At 32.3% G+C, this 15,423-nt stretch overlaps 4 protein-coding genes across 4 annotated transcripts; 2 read left to right on the top strand and 2 right to left on the bottom strand.

The window, feature by feature from the left end:
* The first annotated feature begins 773 nt into the window (after positions 1 to 773).
* LOC145752894 (uncharacterized) lies at positions 774 to 1,928 on the top strand. Its single transcript, XM_082569258.1, has 3 exons — positions 774 to 929; positions 1,065 to 1,218; positions 1,495 to 1,928. Exons 1-3 carry the CDS (start codon positions 810 to 812, stop codon positions 1,815 to 1,817), a joined length of 597 nt encoding a protein of 198 aa, XP_082425384.1. The 5' UTR covers positions 774 to 809; the 3' UTR covers positions 1,818 to 1,928.
* LOC145752896 (uncharacterized) lies at positions 1,866 to 2,733 on the bottom strand. The gene has a single exon (XM_082569259.1). It carries the CDS (start codon positions 2,723 to 2,725, stop codon positions 2,291 to 2,293), a length of 435 nt encoding a protein of 144 aa, XP_082425385.1. The 5' UTR covers positions 2,726 to 2,733; the 3' UTR covers positions 1,866 to 2,290.
* A 4,434-nt stretch (positions 2,734 to 7,167) lies between these two features.
* LOC145753348 (cilia- and flagella-associated protein 90-like) lies at positions 7,168 to 7,608 on the top strand. The gene has a single exon (XM_082569757.1). It carries the CDS (start codon positions 7,168 to 7,170, stop codon positions 7,606 to 7,608), a length of 441 nt encoding a protein of 146 aa, XP_082425883.1.
* A 147-nt stretch (positions 7,609 to 7,755) lies between these two features.
* LOC145752510 (uncharacterized) lies at positions 7,756 to 15,208 on the bottom strand. The gene is made up of 10 exons (XM_082568809.1): positions 15,057 to 15,208; positions 13,320 to 14,140; positions 12,562 to 12,599; positions 12,372 to 12,447; positions 11,797 to 12,248; positions 11,285 to 11,351; positions 10,558 to 10,914; positions 9,427 to 9,619; positions 8,540 to 8,676; positions 7,756 to 8,471 (listed from the first exon to the last, which is right to left on the bottom strand). The coding sequence occupies exons 1-10, from the start codon at positions 15,188 to 15,190 to the stop codon at positions 8,224 to 8,226; spliced, it is 2,523 nt and encodes an 840-aa protein (XP_082424935.1). The 5' UTR covers positions 15,191 to 15,208; the 3' UTR covers positions 7,756 to 8,223.
* Positions 15,209 to 15,423: the final 215 nt, after the last annotated feature.

The following is a 15,423-nucleotide window of genomic DNA, read 5'->3' as shown; positions in this document are numbered from 1 at the left end:
CAATCTATCAGTTAACAGCTTATCGCCAAATAAATTTATCAAATGGCTGCTATCGACTGAATCATTCAAAAGAAAGTGACATTAAAGGACTCAGTAAAAACATGTGTAGATAGCAAGTGTTATCAGACCCTTGCTTGGTCCAGATTTCTATTTGATGTACATTCGTGAACACACATTTACACTTGCGTAGTTGCGCTAAGAAAAAGTGGGTCTTGTTTAACTAGTAAGGTCTACTTTACTTCAATAAATGCCGAATCTTTTAAAAGTGTAAATATAAACTAAAGTTTTAACTCCTATATTTCACAGTATAACTTAAAAAACTACTGCTAACAACTGGAAAAGAATGTGGAGGCTAGAGGACTCGTCTGTTGTTTAATATAGGAAATGTCAATCAACCGAACTGCGTAATATTAGAACTTTAAAATAAATAAATAATGTAAAAGAATTATGTTGTAGATTAAAAATTATGCGATCACTCATTAGCTAAAAGCTAAGGGAATAAAATAAGGAATTATTTCGTCGACTGCTTGAACAAAGCAATGTTTTATGTCATAGTAATAGCACGAGACTTCAAATACCAGTTACGTATTTCCGGCATTTGCTTAAAAACTGTCATTCAAGAAACATAATAGTCTACACGTCTACCTAACTTTTTGTAAGACAGGTTATAAAATGTAAGGTAAAAGTTAAGAAAAACGGCAGTGATGTTTATTGTTGGTTTACTATTTCGAAATAAACTTTAAATTAGTCTATTTTAACTGTTTCACAGAAAAAGAAACTTTTTAGTAAATCGTTAACTTGTAGCTAATATGATTCGTTTTGAAAGCTTTGACAGCGACTGGTCGACAGTTTCGGATGTTTCTAATGCCTCGTTTTCAAGTTACAACAGCGATGTTTCCGTTTTTATCGACGAGAAAAAAGTTAAAGAGGTAAAAACTAAACTATGAAGTTTCGTACATCCATGGATTTGTTTATAAAAAAATAATTCAAGAATATATTCGTTCTGATGCTATGCATAATTTAATTATGTAATCTTATTAATCTAAATAATGCAAATTATTTAGAAATATATAAAAGAAACAAACGAAAAATCAAGACAAACCGCTCATCAGTTAGCGGCGTCGTCTGCTTCGAAGCAATATCCGAAATTTACCAACCAGTTAAACAGGGGAAAATGTAGCATGTTGCATTGGGCTTGCCATGTTGGTTGGTGTTTATGTAAGTTTACTTTATTGTTGTTTATAAGTTTATGTTTGGAAATAACAGTGTCAGTAACTTTTTATTAAATTAATAGGCTTGATTTCAATGACCGGAAATTAAACCAGTAAGCGTAAATTAATACATTTAAATTTTATATGCGCAATTGGCAAACATTTTTCGTCGCGAAGGGCAAATTTTCATTCTAACTTCTCATGTAAAACAACTGTGATATTTTAATATTTATACTTGTTATACATTACAAAATAAATGAAATGTTCTACGCTTTTTATGCAGGTAAATACCAATATCAACCACTTACCTCAATCCACCTTTTACCATGTACACCAATACCTGCGAACCATGACCACTCTAACACCATTAATTACCAGATAGAATATAAACCCACAACCTTGCCACTTTACCTTGCCTCACATTCTACAAAGTTTTCTCCAAAAAATAAGAAACTTAAAGCAACAAAAATAAGCCAAAAACAAGTTGAAGTGACAAGTAATAAAACTATGTTAGAAAAAGAAAAAATACAAAGTGATACTTCTTCTGAAGAAAAACCTATAAATAATGAAATTTATTTTGAAACACCCTTAGAAACAACTGTATGATTGGATCTTGTTTTAAATAATAGCAAAGTTTTTTTTAAGTTATGATTTTATTATGCAACAGTGTTATTTTTCTTCAATTTGTTATTTTTTAGGCTTCAGTTTATCACTAAAAGTTGCAATTTATTTTAATAATGTTCATGTATTTTTAATTTTTTAAATAATAAAAGCATGTTTTTATCAACTTTATTTTAATTCAAACAATAAATAAACCTTTAATAAAAATGGTTAGAAACCCAAAGTACTTCCTACTTTATAAGTCTATTAAAATAGGACCAAATAATCAAAAAGAAAATGGATCTAACTTAAAAATATTATTAAAATAACATTTTGTAGAACTATGAATTTCTTAAACTATTATTTACTTTTAAAGATCTGCATTTAAAAAAGTAAATGTGATTTGGCATTAAACTTTAAGCTTTTAGTAACCAACATAGAGTTTGATCTAGTCTCATAAAATTACATTTTTTGATTAGTTAAGAAATTTTGACCGGCTCTTTATTTTTCTTTGGGTAAATAAACGGGATTTCTTTTCTTACCACCCTTGGGTCAGTTAAAGTTTCATCGATCGACATGATTCGTGCATGGTCTGGAATCCAAGTGTCTCTTTTTACTTTATCAAGCTGAAAATGGTGTCCACAATCGCAAACCTGAGAGGGGCCTTCTTCTAAAAAGAACCATTTTATGGTGGGAACTTTGTCATGGCAACGGCAGCCAACTATACATTTCTTGGAGTAGGATGCGACCATAATTGGGTCATCTTTGTGACCCCGGGATTCTTTCTTAATTTCTAGTTTCGGTTCCTCTACAAATTTAACACCAGTTGCATGGATTGGATTTTGTTGTAAATTAAAAATTCTTTTCGTATATTTTAAATATTTTGGAGGTGATAACCTCTGCATAATTGACATTTCACTCTCTAGCTAAAAACAAAATCAACAACAATGTGACAATGCTTTTTACAAACTGACACATAATAAGCTATAATTACAATGCAATGTTAATCTTATTTATAACACGGGTTTACCAAATCAATAAATAAATTATAGTTACTGCACTTTCTTGCAAATATAAAACCTTAACAAGTGAAAAGTTAACCTACACAAATTCCAAATAAACAAAATAGTCTGTATGCGGTTACCACGTGAGAATTCGTAATCTGTTTATCCTCAACATAGATGGTGGACAATGACAATATATACATTAAATATGTTTTAATAACTGAATATTAACTACAATAATGCAATAGCAATAAGCCCGTTTAAACACACACTAATGTGGCTAAATAATTAATTGGAATCACAACATTTGTTGCAATTTCTAATAAAATGTCATATAAACAATTTTACATCATAGTAAAACCAATCGTGAACACAAGATATATTAAAAAATAAAAACCACAACAACGTCATGGCAAACAAAATTCAGCAAAGACAGGACGATGATCAGATACAAGGTCAACCTCTAGAATTGTTTGGCTACTCACCAACTCCAATCCTCGATAGAATATATAATCGACAATTTCAAAACTGTCACCAATTAATGTAGATGGCATAGTTTTGTTTCTGTCTGAATGTAAAGCACTTTTAAGCCCTAAAGCCTTGTCGTAAAATGGGTCTAATTCGGGTTTATCTGGTGTTACATTAAAATCTCCCATCACAATCAATGGAATATCCTTTGGAATAAGCTTAATTTTATCAATAACAAACTTAATTTGAGTGCGAGATAGATTGGTTAATGGTGGATCAGCCCAGCCTTTATATACAAAATGTATGTTAAATACATGCAACTTTTTAGAGCTATTTTCAGGTAAATGATGTAACTTAGATGAAATGTCCAAACTGGCTTCCACGGCTTGATAATTCGGAACATCAAAGTTTGTATCCGTCGGCAGGAAAAATGAACTATGATCAACAACACTAAGTTCAGTTAATACAGCAACGCCGTAACTTGCGTTAAGCGGGCTAACACCGCTAAGTGCAACGTACTTGTCATTTAAAAAAGTTTTAAAATATGAAAGGCTGTCTTTTCCACCCCAATACAGGGGTAACGGGTCAGATTCTTGCAAACCAACTACATTTGCCTGAACAGCCTGAATCACTTCCCCAACACACGAAGATGAATCCCTACCCCAGTAATCATGATTTAGTAAAATGTTCCACGATAAAACCCTAAGAGTGTCATGGCGCCCAAGAGATTTTACTTTAATACTATGAATAGCCTTTTCATGACGATACATTCCCTGTCTGATTAGAAAAGTTGGCCCAATAGCAATGCAAATCAAAACAAATAGTGTAGAAATAACTATAGCAATGGTCTTTTTTCTGTTTTGTTTAGCTAAACTAGCTTTAGATAAAGGCGAGGGTCTGTTTTTTAAAGGTGGTAGAAATTCCAAGCAGTTAAAAATAAAATGCAAGATCAAGGCCAGTGAAATAATTGCCAGTTGGGATCCGGTCATTAGTTTTATATTCCCGAGAATAGCGCGCGTTGTAAATGGAGTGACAAAAAATATTGAAAGAACGTGGATAGAAAAAAACGTTAACGCTGCAACTAAACCAATAGCTCCAGGTAGAAAGGAAACGTAGTTGCAGCCCTTCACCCGAAGCAAAGCTATTTTTACTATTAACTTGAAGTTGTAGGACATAATTAGGAATACAAGTGGAAGAAAGAAAACAAGTGAACATGAAAGGGTGAACAATATACCTTTGTTTTCTTCTGTACAGAAAACAATTATCACAAAGGCTAACACGCTTATGAATAACAAGATCAAGCTGACAAACTCAGAAATCCATTTTACTCCTACCTATAAAATATTATTTATTTTTAAAATTGTAGCTATATACAAAAAGTTTATTAAGATCGATTCACGACGACATTTTTAATAACTATTATAAAAACTGTATATTATACATAGGTGGGCACAGTTAATGGAAAAAGCAACTTCCACAATACAGTAACTTCGCTAACGTTTTTTCGTTAAATTAAACGAAATGTAACTAAAGTTATCGTTAACCGTTAACGTTAAAATTAAATTAAAACAAAAAAAAGGTTTTTAAAATTGGCATAAACTTAATGCATAAATACCAGAGACTGGATAGTAATTGTATACTTCCATCGTTAAAAAATTGCGACGTTTAAACCGGATAAACGGCTGTATTAATGACTTATCTTACCATGGATTTACTTGTAAAATATTGAATTAACGGGCTTAATTTAACGAAAGCACAATTTAACGAAAGTTAACAGGTCAGATAACGATTTTTAAAGTTAACTTGAAAGTTAAATTTTAACAAAATATTTAACTTCGTTATTTAACGTTTAACGCATTAACGATTTAGTGCCCACCTTTATCATAAAAAATATAACAAAAAATACCTTTTTTATAAATGCTCTAGGTCCAATGATGCTGATAATTATACTGGAAAGAAATACAACAAGCAACGTGCTTCCGTACAGTTTTGGGTCCACACCACTCCAAAGGCACAGTATATTAGGGGAGCTTAAATTCCATAAGAAGGTCAAAGCAACGGATCCCATTTCCAAACCGGTTAAAATTCCAGTAAGCCAAATTACAACGACTTTAATTGGTGTTAACAGAGAAGTTTCTTCTTCTATCGAAGCTGGTAAAGTTTCTGACTTGTTTACTCGTATGATAGATTCAATGCAGTTATTTTCGTTTATTTTACCTGTATTTTCAAGTGGTGTCTCTAAACCAAGGGCATTATTTGCTGTGTCAGAATTTGCACTACATTCAGGTTTAATTTTCTGAGGTGTTGGGTTTTCTTTAAGTTCCTTCATCCCAAAGGCCTCGTTTATAATATTAGAAATGTCTTCTGGTCCACCATTTTTCGTATAGTTCATACAGTTTTTCAAAGCATGTGAAGAAATATACACTACTATGAGAATAAATATAATCAGGGGCGGTTCGTAAGCTTCGTAAAACAAATTGATTGTAACTGAAACCCATCGACAGGACATCGAAAAAAGAATTGCCATTAGAATCTCAGTTGCCAAAAAATAGTTGTCATTTTCAATTAACAACGTGTCTTGATTCGTCGAACAGTTATTAGGCCTATTCGAAAAACATGATAACTTTGTGCAGCATTTATTTGGTGAAAACGACTGGCGAAGAAGAACCCAATAAAACAAGAAAGGAATTGAAAACACACCGACTGAAAGCAAAATCGTGCGGACAGCAGGCTGCTTACCTAACACTGGCAGTGAAACAACCAACAGCAACAGGGCTGGTAAAATTATGAGAGAAAATTCGATAACTGTAAAAGGTCGCACGGCACGCACTGTCCTAAATAACATAGTAATTTGAGGAACGATAATGCTAATCAAAAATACCACGACAGGCCATATTGTAAAGCCGAGGGTGTCGGGCTCTGTAAAGTGCCACATGTTTGCCTCAACGAACGATGTCAGCACACCCAGACACGATAACAAGATAGTTACCCTTCCAATGCAGTTCCAAATTTCCCATAATAATTGAATTTTAGAAAAGTTAAAAAATCGTTGAAGATCTCTTATTCGATTGAGCTTATCTCTAAACATAACTTTTAAGCGAAACCCTGCTACGGAATGACTCCAATAACAATGTAGTGCCTGTACAACTAATAAAACTGAAATAAGTCTATTGACACCTTCGTCAACTTTTTTCAGCCTATTGTTTAACTTCCTTCCGATTTCAGGTTAAACGCATAATAAATATTAACATCATTATCCGTATACCTTACCATGCTATTTATTATATATCTACTTGCTAGCAGAACAATGGCTTTTCCAACGCTATTTTAGATGCTATTGTTTACAATATCATTATTCATGTTAAATCCACTTTCAGTTGAAATAACCGGTTTTAAACAGTTAGTTTGTTATACATACTGATTAATTAAAAGTAAAACAACATTTATACAAACACATGCAATTATTTAATTTTAAACCCTTTTTTATTTTTATAAAATTTAAACATACTAAACTAGATACCATGCATACTAAAAGCGTTTTACATAAGCTACGTAGGCTATTTCCTAACTAAAGTTTTCGTTTTTTTATTCAAAACGCCCTGTTTTTTTAGGCCCTAGGTCTAATCAAAAAATCTTTAAAAAAAAAAGTTTTTCAAAATAAATTAAAAATGACTTACCTTTATTTTGTTGTTAACTATATATTATTGTTAAAATACGTTTTTAAAAATTTATAACAATGATAAATAAAAAGGTGACGTCATAAAGACTAATATAGCATCAAAGGCCCATAGAAATTACCTAAAAATGTTGAAATTGGAATTTTACAACTAATAACAAACCAAAATCTATCGCGGCAAAGGCCTACCTACCATAACTATAAAAAAATGAACGAAGTTTTTACTCCAGAGCAAAGAAAGTTACAGTGGTGTGAATATGTACTAAGGGAGGCTAAAATGAGTAAAAGAGCTTACGAGGTCTGGGAAAAACCTTACGGAACTTGGCTGAAACCAGAAGAGCAAGGACTAGACATGACTTATTTTAATAACAACAAACAACACGCTCCGTATTCCGAGTACGAAAGGCTGTTTCATCTGAAGCATTTCTACGAGAAAAAGCTACATAGAGACGATAGGGCCAACACAATAGGTCTTAACATGCACCAAGAAGAAATTAACAAACCCGTTCCAGTTTTGTCGTCATCTGTCTACGGCTCAAGACCGCCACTCGAGAAACCCTTGCGAGAGCACGTGATCATTGAAAGTGTGAATAAAGGCTTTTACAGGTCACGTGGTACAAACATACCAAGTAGCTCAGACGGGTCTTAAAAATGTTTTGTTCAAAATTTAAAAAAAAAATGTTTAAATTGGCTTATATAACGAAGAATAGAATAGTGAAAACCTGTATAGACTCTATGTTTGATTTAAAGTAAGTTGTGGATATCAAATAATTAACAATCTGAGAAAAAATGAAATTCCATAAAAATTTTAATAACAACTCTTGTCATGTTGAAGATTAAATTCAAAACTTGAATAAAAAACAAATACAGAAATAAATATACAACTTGTTTCATAATCTCAACAGGCACCAAATCGAGTTTTAGTTTAGGCTATTAAAGTTTTAGCTCAAGGTTTAAAACATTTATTTTTTTAGATGTTTAAAAGTAAAATTATTGATAAAAATAATTTATTTCTAAAACTTTAAGTGGGGGTTAGGTTAAAAGCAAAATTCCTATCAAAATGAAATGTATTTTAAACCATAATGGTTAAGTAACGTTTATTCATTTTTTGTGTCAAAATAAAAGCCCTAAACGTCAATTTCTTTAGGCTGTTACAGTGGTGATTGTTTACAGTGTGCGCCGGAAAATCAAGGCTCGAACGCCGCAAAAAAACTTTAGAATTCCCGAGGTTCACGCAAAAAAATAACAAAAAACGAATCCCGCACTACACTCCAGTGGCCAGTTTGATCTGCTTACACAAAAATACATCCGGACTAGGCAGCGACGCGAGATGATCGGATGACGACATAGGCGATGACGTCATTTCCCACGTTGATGACGTGGTGAGAGGAATAGAAAAGGTTTTAAGGGCTAGTGTTTTTTTGTTATTGTTGCCGTTGCTATTTTTATTTGCTGGGGTCATCGGCCTCTGCTCGATTTTAACCTGGCAGGTTTGAACGGGAAATTTTGGATCTAAAAAAGTGTTTTCGTTAATTTAACATAAAAAAAAATAAAAACCGGAAAGTGGAATAAGCACTTACTAATAACTTGAGAGAGTTTTTTTGCTGATTGATGTTGTTTCGGGTTAGTATTTCTCCATCCGTACGAGTTTGGCCCAAATTTATAAACTAGCCTTCGACCGTCCACTCGTTCCAAAATACCGCGGTTATAATAATACCTAAAATTAAAAATTTAGGTGTAAATATAAAAATTAATAATAAATAATGCTCTGTGTTAAAAATATTTATAATTTTAAAAACGATTTCGAATTGTCTTAATGGCTATATTAAATTTCTAGCAAATCTAAAAATCTAGCAAATCAAAAAAATCAATTTATTTTATAGGGTTAAAAGTACAGCCATAGTCAATGTAAAAAGCTTTAAAAATTTCTTGTTATGTTTTCGTACAACAAAAGTGCCGTCTATTCGTGCAATGAGTAGTTAGGTTTATGTAATTTACTAAACGTATGCTCGATTTCGGTAGCCTTCGTTAAATTACTCAAATCTCTATTGTTTAAAAAATCGAAAACGTTCAAAGTGTAAACCTAAAAATAAATCACGTCCCATTTTTTTAGACAACCGAAACCTTGTGTGAGTTATTTTTGTGACTTTTGCTTCAGTTTTGCTAAAATTAAAAGTTAATTTATATGGCTTTTGATTATACGCCAGAACCAAAACATGTATTAAAATTTTTTAATTAAAACAAAACATTTATTTTATTTATAATTTTTGTGGCATTTTTTTAACTAAATTTTTTTTTGAAATATATTTTATGTTAACTAAAAAAATATTTTTAACCGTTATTTATTTTTTAATATTTGTGAGTTGCGTTTTGTATTGTAAAAATTCGAATTGTCAAACTAGAAAATTATTCTGTAATAACCTTGACATAATTACAAAAAAACAATAAATGAAAATCAAAAATTTACCTCATTGCTCGGCTTAATTTTTCGTACGTCATTTTAGGGTTTTGTTTTCGCTTGCCCCACATCGAAGCTATAGCGTCACTCTGCATAAACTTAAACACCCCCTTCTCCCTGTCCTCCCACTTAATTAAACTGGGACAGTGTTGTGGATTAAGAAGTACGTCCCGAATGAACTCCCAGAGATGGATGCTCTTACCTAGAACAAAATAATAATCTATATATTAATATAGCCCATAGGACAATATATATATTATATTTACGTTTAATTTAAAAGTTCTTTAAATAAAGAATACTGCCGTTAGGGGTGCGCGGGTAAATTATCACAACAAGTTAGTTCAAGTTGGGACCATATTACAATTACAATGCAGCCCATAAGAAAGGTAATAGTTTAACAAGAAAAAAAATAAAAGTTAACTAATACAAGAAAAATCCAGGTAAGTAGTTGCATTAAAATAATTATTTTTTTTTCAAAAACATTAAAAAGGTCATTTTTGAAGGTCTCACTATTAAATTAGCGAAGACATTGTTTAAGAAAAAAAATTTAACACGAAAAAATAAGGTCGCCTTTATAGCCCGTTGAATAACTTCAATTGAACTAATATAATGAATGCTGAAAGGAAATATCTATTCAAACAAAAATCCCGTTTTTTATTGTGCGTTTGCATTGAAAGTAACAAAATAGATTTTTAATAAAGTTAATAATCGCTACTCTTCTACTTTTGACATATGAAACTACATTGTTGTAACAAAATATCAAGTTTCTTCTATGGGGTGCACCTTCCGGTGCATTGTTTTTTATTATTATTGAATAAGTGTGCAAAATTTGATACACAAATATTGGTAAATATTTAAAAAAATAAGACACTAAAAATTTGCCCAAGTTTCGATTGCGGAAATTTTCGCTTACAAAGAAACTTTCTTAATTTTTCCGTATTTGAATAAAGCGCCTTTTAAATAGAGTTTTAGGTTTACTAACTGCAAACTAATTGCATATATACTGACTCATGTTGGCTGCAAGCGATTAGATAAAGGTGTGAACTATAAATCAACTTATGATTAAGCGTCGGTTATTCAAACCCAACCGATGTAAACGAGGCATTTTTAGCTACATGAAATCACAACCAATTCACTTACCCTTCTCACAGCTAGTCAGCTTTCTTATTCGGTTCCCAACGGCCAGGTCACAATGCGAGGTTGGGTTTACACCAGCACATTCCATTTCGAACTGTTCAGTCTTAACTGCCCCGCTGTAGCTGGTAACTGGAGAGGCTAGCATCTGCCTCGAGTCGAGCGACAGAGAAACCTTCCATTTTGGTACCGTGACCATCTTGGCTGCGACGTACTTTTCCTGGTTAACGAACGAAGTGACGTCATGAGTTGGAAATGACGTCACGGGCCCGATATCGTGCGTGAACGGCTCGGACTTAATAAAAAATGGCCGCTCGGACTTGATGTGGATTTTGTTGTCGTCCAAGTCCAGTAAACTGGTTTCTAAAAATTAAGAACCAAATTATATTTATGTTTAACTATAACTCACCATGTTTTTCAAGTTAAATTTCTTTAATTGTATTTAAAAATGGCAAGATTTTACATTTGAATTGAACACGTTGATAAAACCTACAAACGCTAACAGGATTTTTTTAGGAAAATTTTTGCGGAGTTCAAAACCTTAATGTAAAATTTCCTTAAACAGGTATGAGTAATTTGCTCGCCTTGGTATTGTTTCAATTGAAATAAAAATACGGTTCCGCAGGAGTACAAATAAATAAACATTATTTTGACCTGCAAACGAGCCTAGGTTCCGGAAAGGCCCACCTTCCGACCACGTTACAGTTATAAAAATATCAGAAAAACAACAAACCTTTGGAACATTGAGACACGTCTTCAGTGTTATATGTACACATGCCACATTTGCCTTTATAGAAAACCTAAAACAGAAAAAAAATTTAAAAAAAAATTATTTTTTAACTCAGATTAATAAAAAAAAAATTATTATAAAAAACGTAATTTTTATTATTATATTTTAATAACATTTCACAATATTTAATGGACTTTGCATTACTAAAAAGTATGCTAATTTTTAATCTAATATTTATTTCAAAGCTGTTAGTGGTTATTCATTAGATATTCAATTCTATTTTGTGTAAGTAAATGTTTAAATAATGTCAAATAAATGAGTCAGCTACTACGTAATTAAGTTGTTTTAATTAAATATTATTTTTACAATAATTCTGTCATTAAAGCAACATGCAAACGGTTATGTGCATTGTCTAACGATTACTTTAATAATAAAGCGTCATTTGATTGAAGTTTTTGAAATATTAGATTGACCAAAAAGCGAACAAAAACCTTATTGTGAAATTTTGAAATTACCTCATTGTCGTTACATGATAAACATCCAGTAATGCTGCCTGTTTCGCTGTTTGAACTATACGATCTCCCTAGGTCACTTAAAAACTTGCCTGAGTTCGAACCCGGGCTGTGAATGCCGCTGTCGGTATCAGAAAGCCCGTTAAAATCGGACGACGTTCGCGGGGATACGTCGATCGAACTCCGGCGAAAATCCGACGAAAATCCCGACGTCGACCCGCTGGTTGCTAAAAACTCTTCGGGTTCGATTACAACAGCTTTTGGTTCGTTATTAAGCGGGTTAGGACTTAACATGGGCACATGGTTTTCACTAGTGGACATTGAAGCGCAATAGTTATTGTTATTAACGACAGGTTTTTCAAAAACCATGTCCAGAATTGACATATTTTCTTGCATAATAGCATCAGTATTACAAACGTCGTTCAGCAACTTTGTTGTGTCACAGCCAAACAAATCTTTAAAAAAATTAACATATTAAAGCATAATAATTATATACATATATTGGCAAAAATTCGTGTTTTATTAGCTTATTTAAACTACATGATTAATAATTCAAGTAACAATTTAAAAGAGTTTACCTAAAAAAACGTCGTCTGGTAAAATGTTGGAATCTAGATTTTCAAATTCTTGCTTATTCAAACTTGAGTTTAAATTCTAAACATATTTAATTTGAATTAAAAACGACAACTTACAAAATCAAATTTAAATCAAACTAATCAAGAGCTCATAAACTTTTATTTTTCAATTTCTGTAAGAGCATTATCTTACCGTTAAAACCTTAGAATCCATTTTCATTTTACTAGTATCTAAAACACAAAAAACATAACAAAATTAACAAACAAAACACCTAACTTTATGCAACAATAACATACGTATGCACGTCTCCTATAGTTAACTATTTTTATATTTCGTTTCCTTCGTAAAGTAGGCAATAAATTATGGCTATTACGCCTTTGCTTCCGTTGCATAACATTTAGCGCAACGGACCGGTTTAAGGCGTATTGCGTCGTTAATAGATTCTGAATAAGGATAACCACTTTCCCCGTTTATGTAGAGATTGGGTGTGCCGAAAGGCACACTCACGCACTATAGTAAGTTAATTAAACACACATGCACCAGCAAAAACCGCAATTTTTTCAGCTCAAAAAACTGTTTGTCTATGCCCCTTTACAAATTCAAGGCTAAATTTAAAATAAAACTGATTTTAAATATAATTCACAACGAAAATATGAAATCTAAACTATTTTGTTGAAAATTTATGATGTCGCTAAATTATTATCTAACTGAAAATAGCAATAATCCTAACAGCGTTGTAATTGACCTACACACAGAACCCCTAAGCGTGTGCCACGGTTAAACCTTAAACGATTTATGGCAAATTTAATAAGCCTTAACGCGGCATGTCCTACGCACACTGCAGGAGATATAGCTCTGAATCCAAGGCCGGGCTTAGTATATTGTCTCGGTGTTGATTAGTCACAGCATGACGCATAGATATGCAAGTTTCGCAAGCCTGAGACTCTCACCTTTTAGCTGAGAAGCACTTCCCTCGAAAAATCCCGGGTCGTGCAAAACTCCGTCCTCGCTGACGACTTTTCGTGACTTTAGCGGCACCTCGAAATTTTCGTCGCTCTGACGACGCTTACGGTACACAGAAACGGATATGACGTCATTTAGTTCACCCTCGTTTGGTTCGTGGCAAGAATTGGCGCCAGAGAGCACTGGATCAGTGTTTTCAAATTTAACAATACTTTCTGACTTGTTGTTTAAACATGAAACGGTCTCTTTTACGGCAAGGTCACGTGCTTCCAAGTTGTCCAAGGCTTGTGACAGCGGCGTGACCGGCCAGGGCAAAGGCGATACAGTTCGTTGACGTCCGTAGTTACTATTGCATTTTCTAGAAACGTTTTTAATTTCTTTTCTTTTGTTTCTTTTAGGTTCGAAACTGGTATGGTGCCATTTTAAGCTTTGTAAGTGCGTTTTTTTGTTATTGGGCGAAGCCAAAGTCTTGATTATTACGTTTTTGCAAATAGGGGAACGTTTGTTTGCTTTAACGACGTAAGGGCCCACTCTAGCGGACGTGGTATTGGTATCGACCCCGTCGCTAGCTGCCCCTATTTTAGCTCCATCGTTCTTTTTGAGGTTTTTGGCATTATAGAATTTCAAAAGACGACTTAGTTCCAAGGGTGATATAGTAGTCACATTAAATGTTTTAACACCCCCAGCGGTGTTTACTTGTTTTGTTTTAGGGTAAGTAACACAGTGGAATTTTCTTTGGTTTTCCAAGCCGGATGTTCGTCTGCAGGGCCCGTTGCCGATATTCGTTTGAACTTTTACAAAATTATTCCTGTTTGACAAAAAAATAAAAAAATTAGTCATATAATATTTATAAATTTATATATTTAAAAAAAGGGTTTATTTTTCTTAGTTCAGATTTAAACTTATATTTTCATATAAAATTCAATGTAAAATTTAATACCAAAATATTAAAAGATAATAGCATGGTGTATGTTTTGGCATAATATTATCTATTTAAATAGATTGTATAATTTAACCACACAGAGTAGGTGTTAAGATAAATTATATATTTTCTTAGAGCCCGCAAAAATAGCAAAGAGTACCGGGGTACACAAAAAAAAAACTTTTTAAATAAATTAAAAAAAAAATTTAAAACTAGTTAAGCAATTTTGTTAAACGTTGTTACTGTTTATATATTTTTTAAATCAATCCAACGATATATTGCACAAATAGTTTTAAAATTTATTTTAAAACACGAAAAATTATCTACGCCTACTACATTTTACATTAAGCTTAGGCTTTTATTTATAGTCGCTTCGTAATTCTTACATTATATCATAAATGCCAAAACGTTAATAAATAATACCCACGTTAATATACTAAAAGGAAATGGGTATATACCCACTCTGATGTAATTTTAGTTTAAAATAATTCTAGCTTGAATATTATAAAGTAAAGTCAATAAACTTAAATGTGTATTTTAGGGTATTTATGCCTTAGGCATGTTTATAAAGTTCAGATGTAAACTTTTATATTATCTCATAGTTTGTTTAAATAAAAAAAACTTTTACAAAAAAATACGTGTTGTAAAAATTTTAAAAACAAATGTTTTGGCGATTAGATTTTAGATTTTCTGCCAATTTTTCTTTATTTACATAATACAATCAAGTTCTTAAAACCCTGTTTCGTTAGCAGTGTACACGTATAAACTCAAACTTAAACAAATTGGTATTCTATCAACATACCTGTCTGTACAACATGTTATTATGTCGCTGCAGGTTGTTGCATCGAAATCACTTTGCAATTTTTCGTTCCTGATTTTGCTAAACGGATCGAACACATAGTCGTGATCATATTGTGTTAAACAGCACGACGCCATATGATCTTATACCAAGCCTAAAATACCTGTAAATTACAGCATAAACATACCCGGTTTAATGTTTGTCTTAGGTCGGTTATGAAGACCATAGTAAATATCAGATGTCCAATATTTAATGTCAGACCTTCGTGCTCTCTTTTTGCTATACCTTGTAACCTATTAAATCCGGTCTAATGCTACAAGATGATGGGTTTTTACTCTAAAACAATTAGAATCTATGACGTAATCAGGCA

Source organism: Corella eumyota, chromosome 5 (genome assembly GCF_963082875.1).
Source record: "Corella eumyota chromosome 5, kaCorEumy4.1, whole genome shotgun sequence".
Taxonomy (NCBI): domain Eukaryota; kingdom Metazoa; phylum Chordata; class Ascidiacea; order Phlebobranchia; family Corellidae; genus Corella; species Corella eumyota.
This window is presented reverse-complemented; position numbering and strand designations above follow the sequence as displayed.

Coding starts and splice junctions, on each gene's coding strand:
- LOC145752894 (XM_082569258.1), top strand. CDS start 810: ATGATTCGTTTTGAAAGCTTTGACAGCGACTGGTCGACAGTTTCGGAT. Junction 930..1,064: donor ACGAGAAAAAAGTTAAAGAG/GTAAAAACTAAA, acceptor CAAATTATTTAG/AAATATATAAAAGAAACAAA. Junction 1,219..1,494: donor CCATGTTGGTTGGTGTTTAT/GTAAGTTTACTT, acceptor CTTTTTATGCAG/GTAAATACCAATATCAACCA.
- LOC145752896 (XM_082569259.1), bottom strand. CDS start 2,725: ATGTCAATTATGCAGAGGTTATCACCTCCAAAATATTTAAAATATACG.
- LOC145753348 (XM_082569757.1), top strand. CDS start 7,168: ATGAACGAAGTTTTTACTCCAGAGCAAAGAAAGTTACAGTGGTGTGAA.
- LOC145752510 (XM_082568809.1), bottom strand. CDS start 15,190: ATGGCGTCGTGCTGTTTAACACAATATGATCACGACTATGTGTTCGAT. Junction 14,141..15,056: donor ATAACATGTTGTACAGACAG/GTATGTTGATAG, acceptor TTTGTCAAACAG/GAATAATTTTGTAAAAGTTC. Junction 12,448..12,561: donor TGGATTCTAAGGTTTTAACG/GTAAGATAATGC, acceptor AAATATGTTTAG/AATTTAAACTCAAGTTTGAA.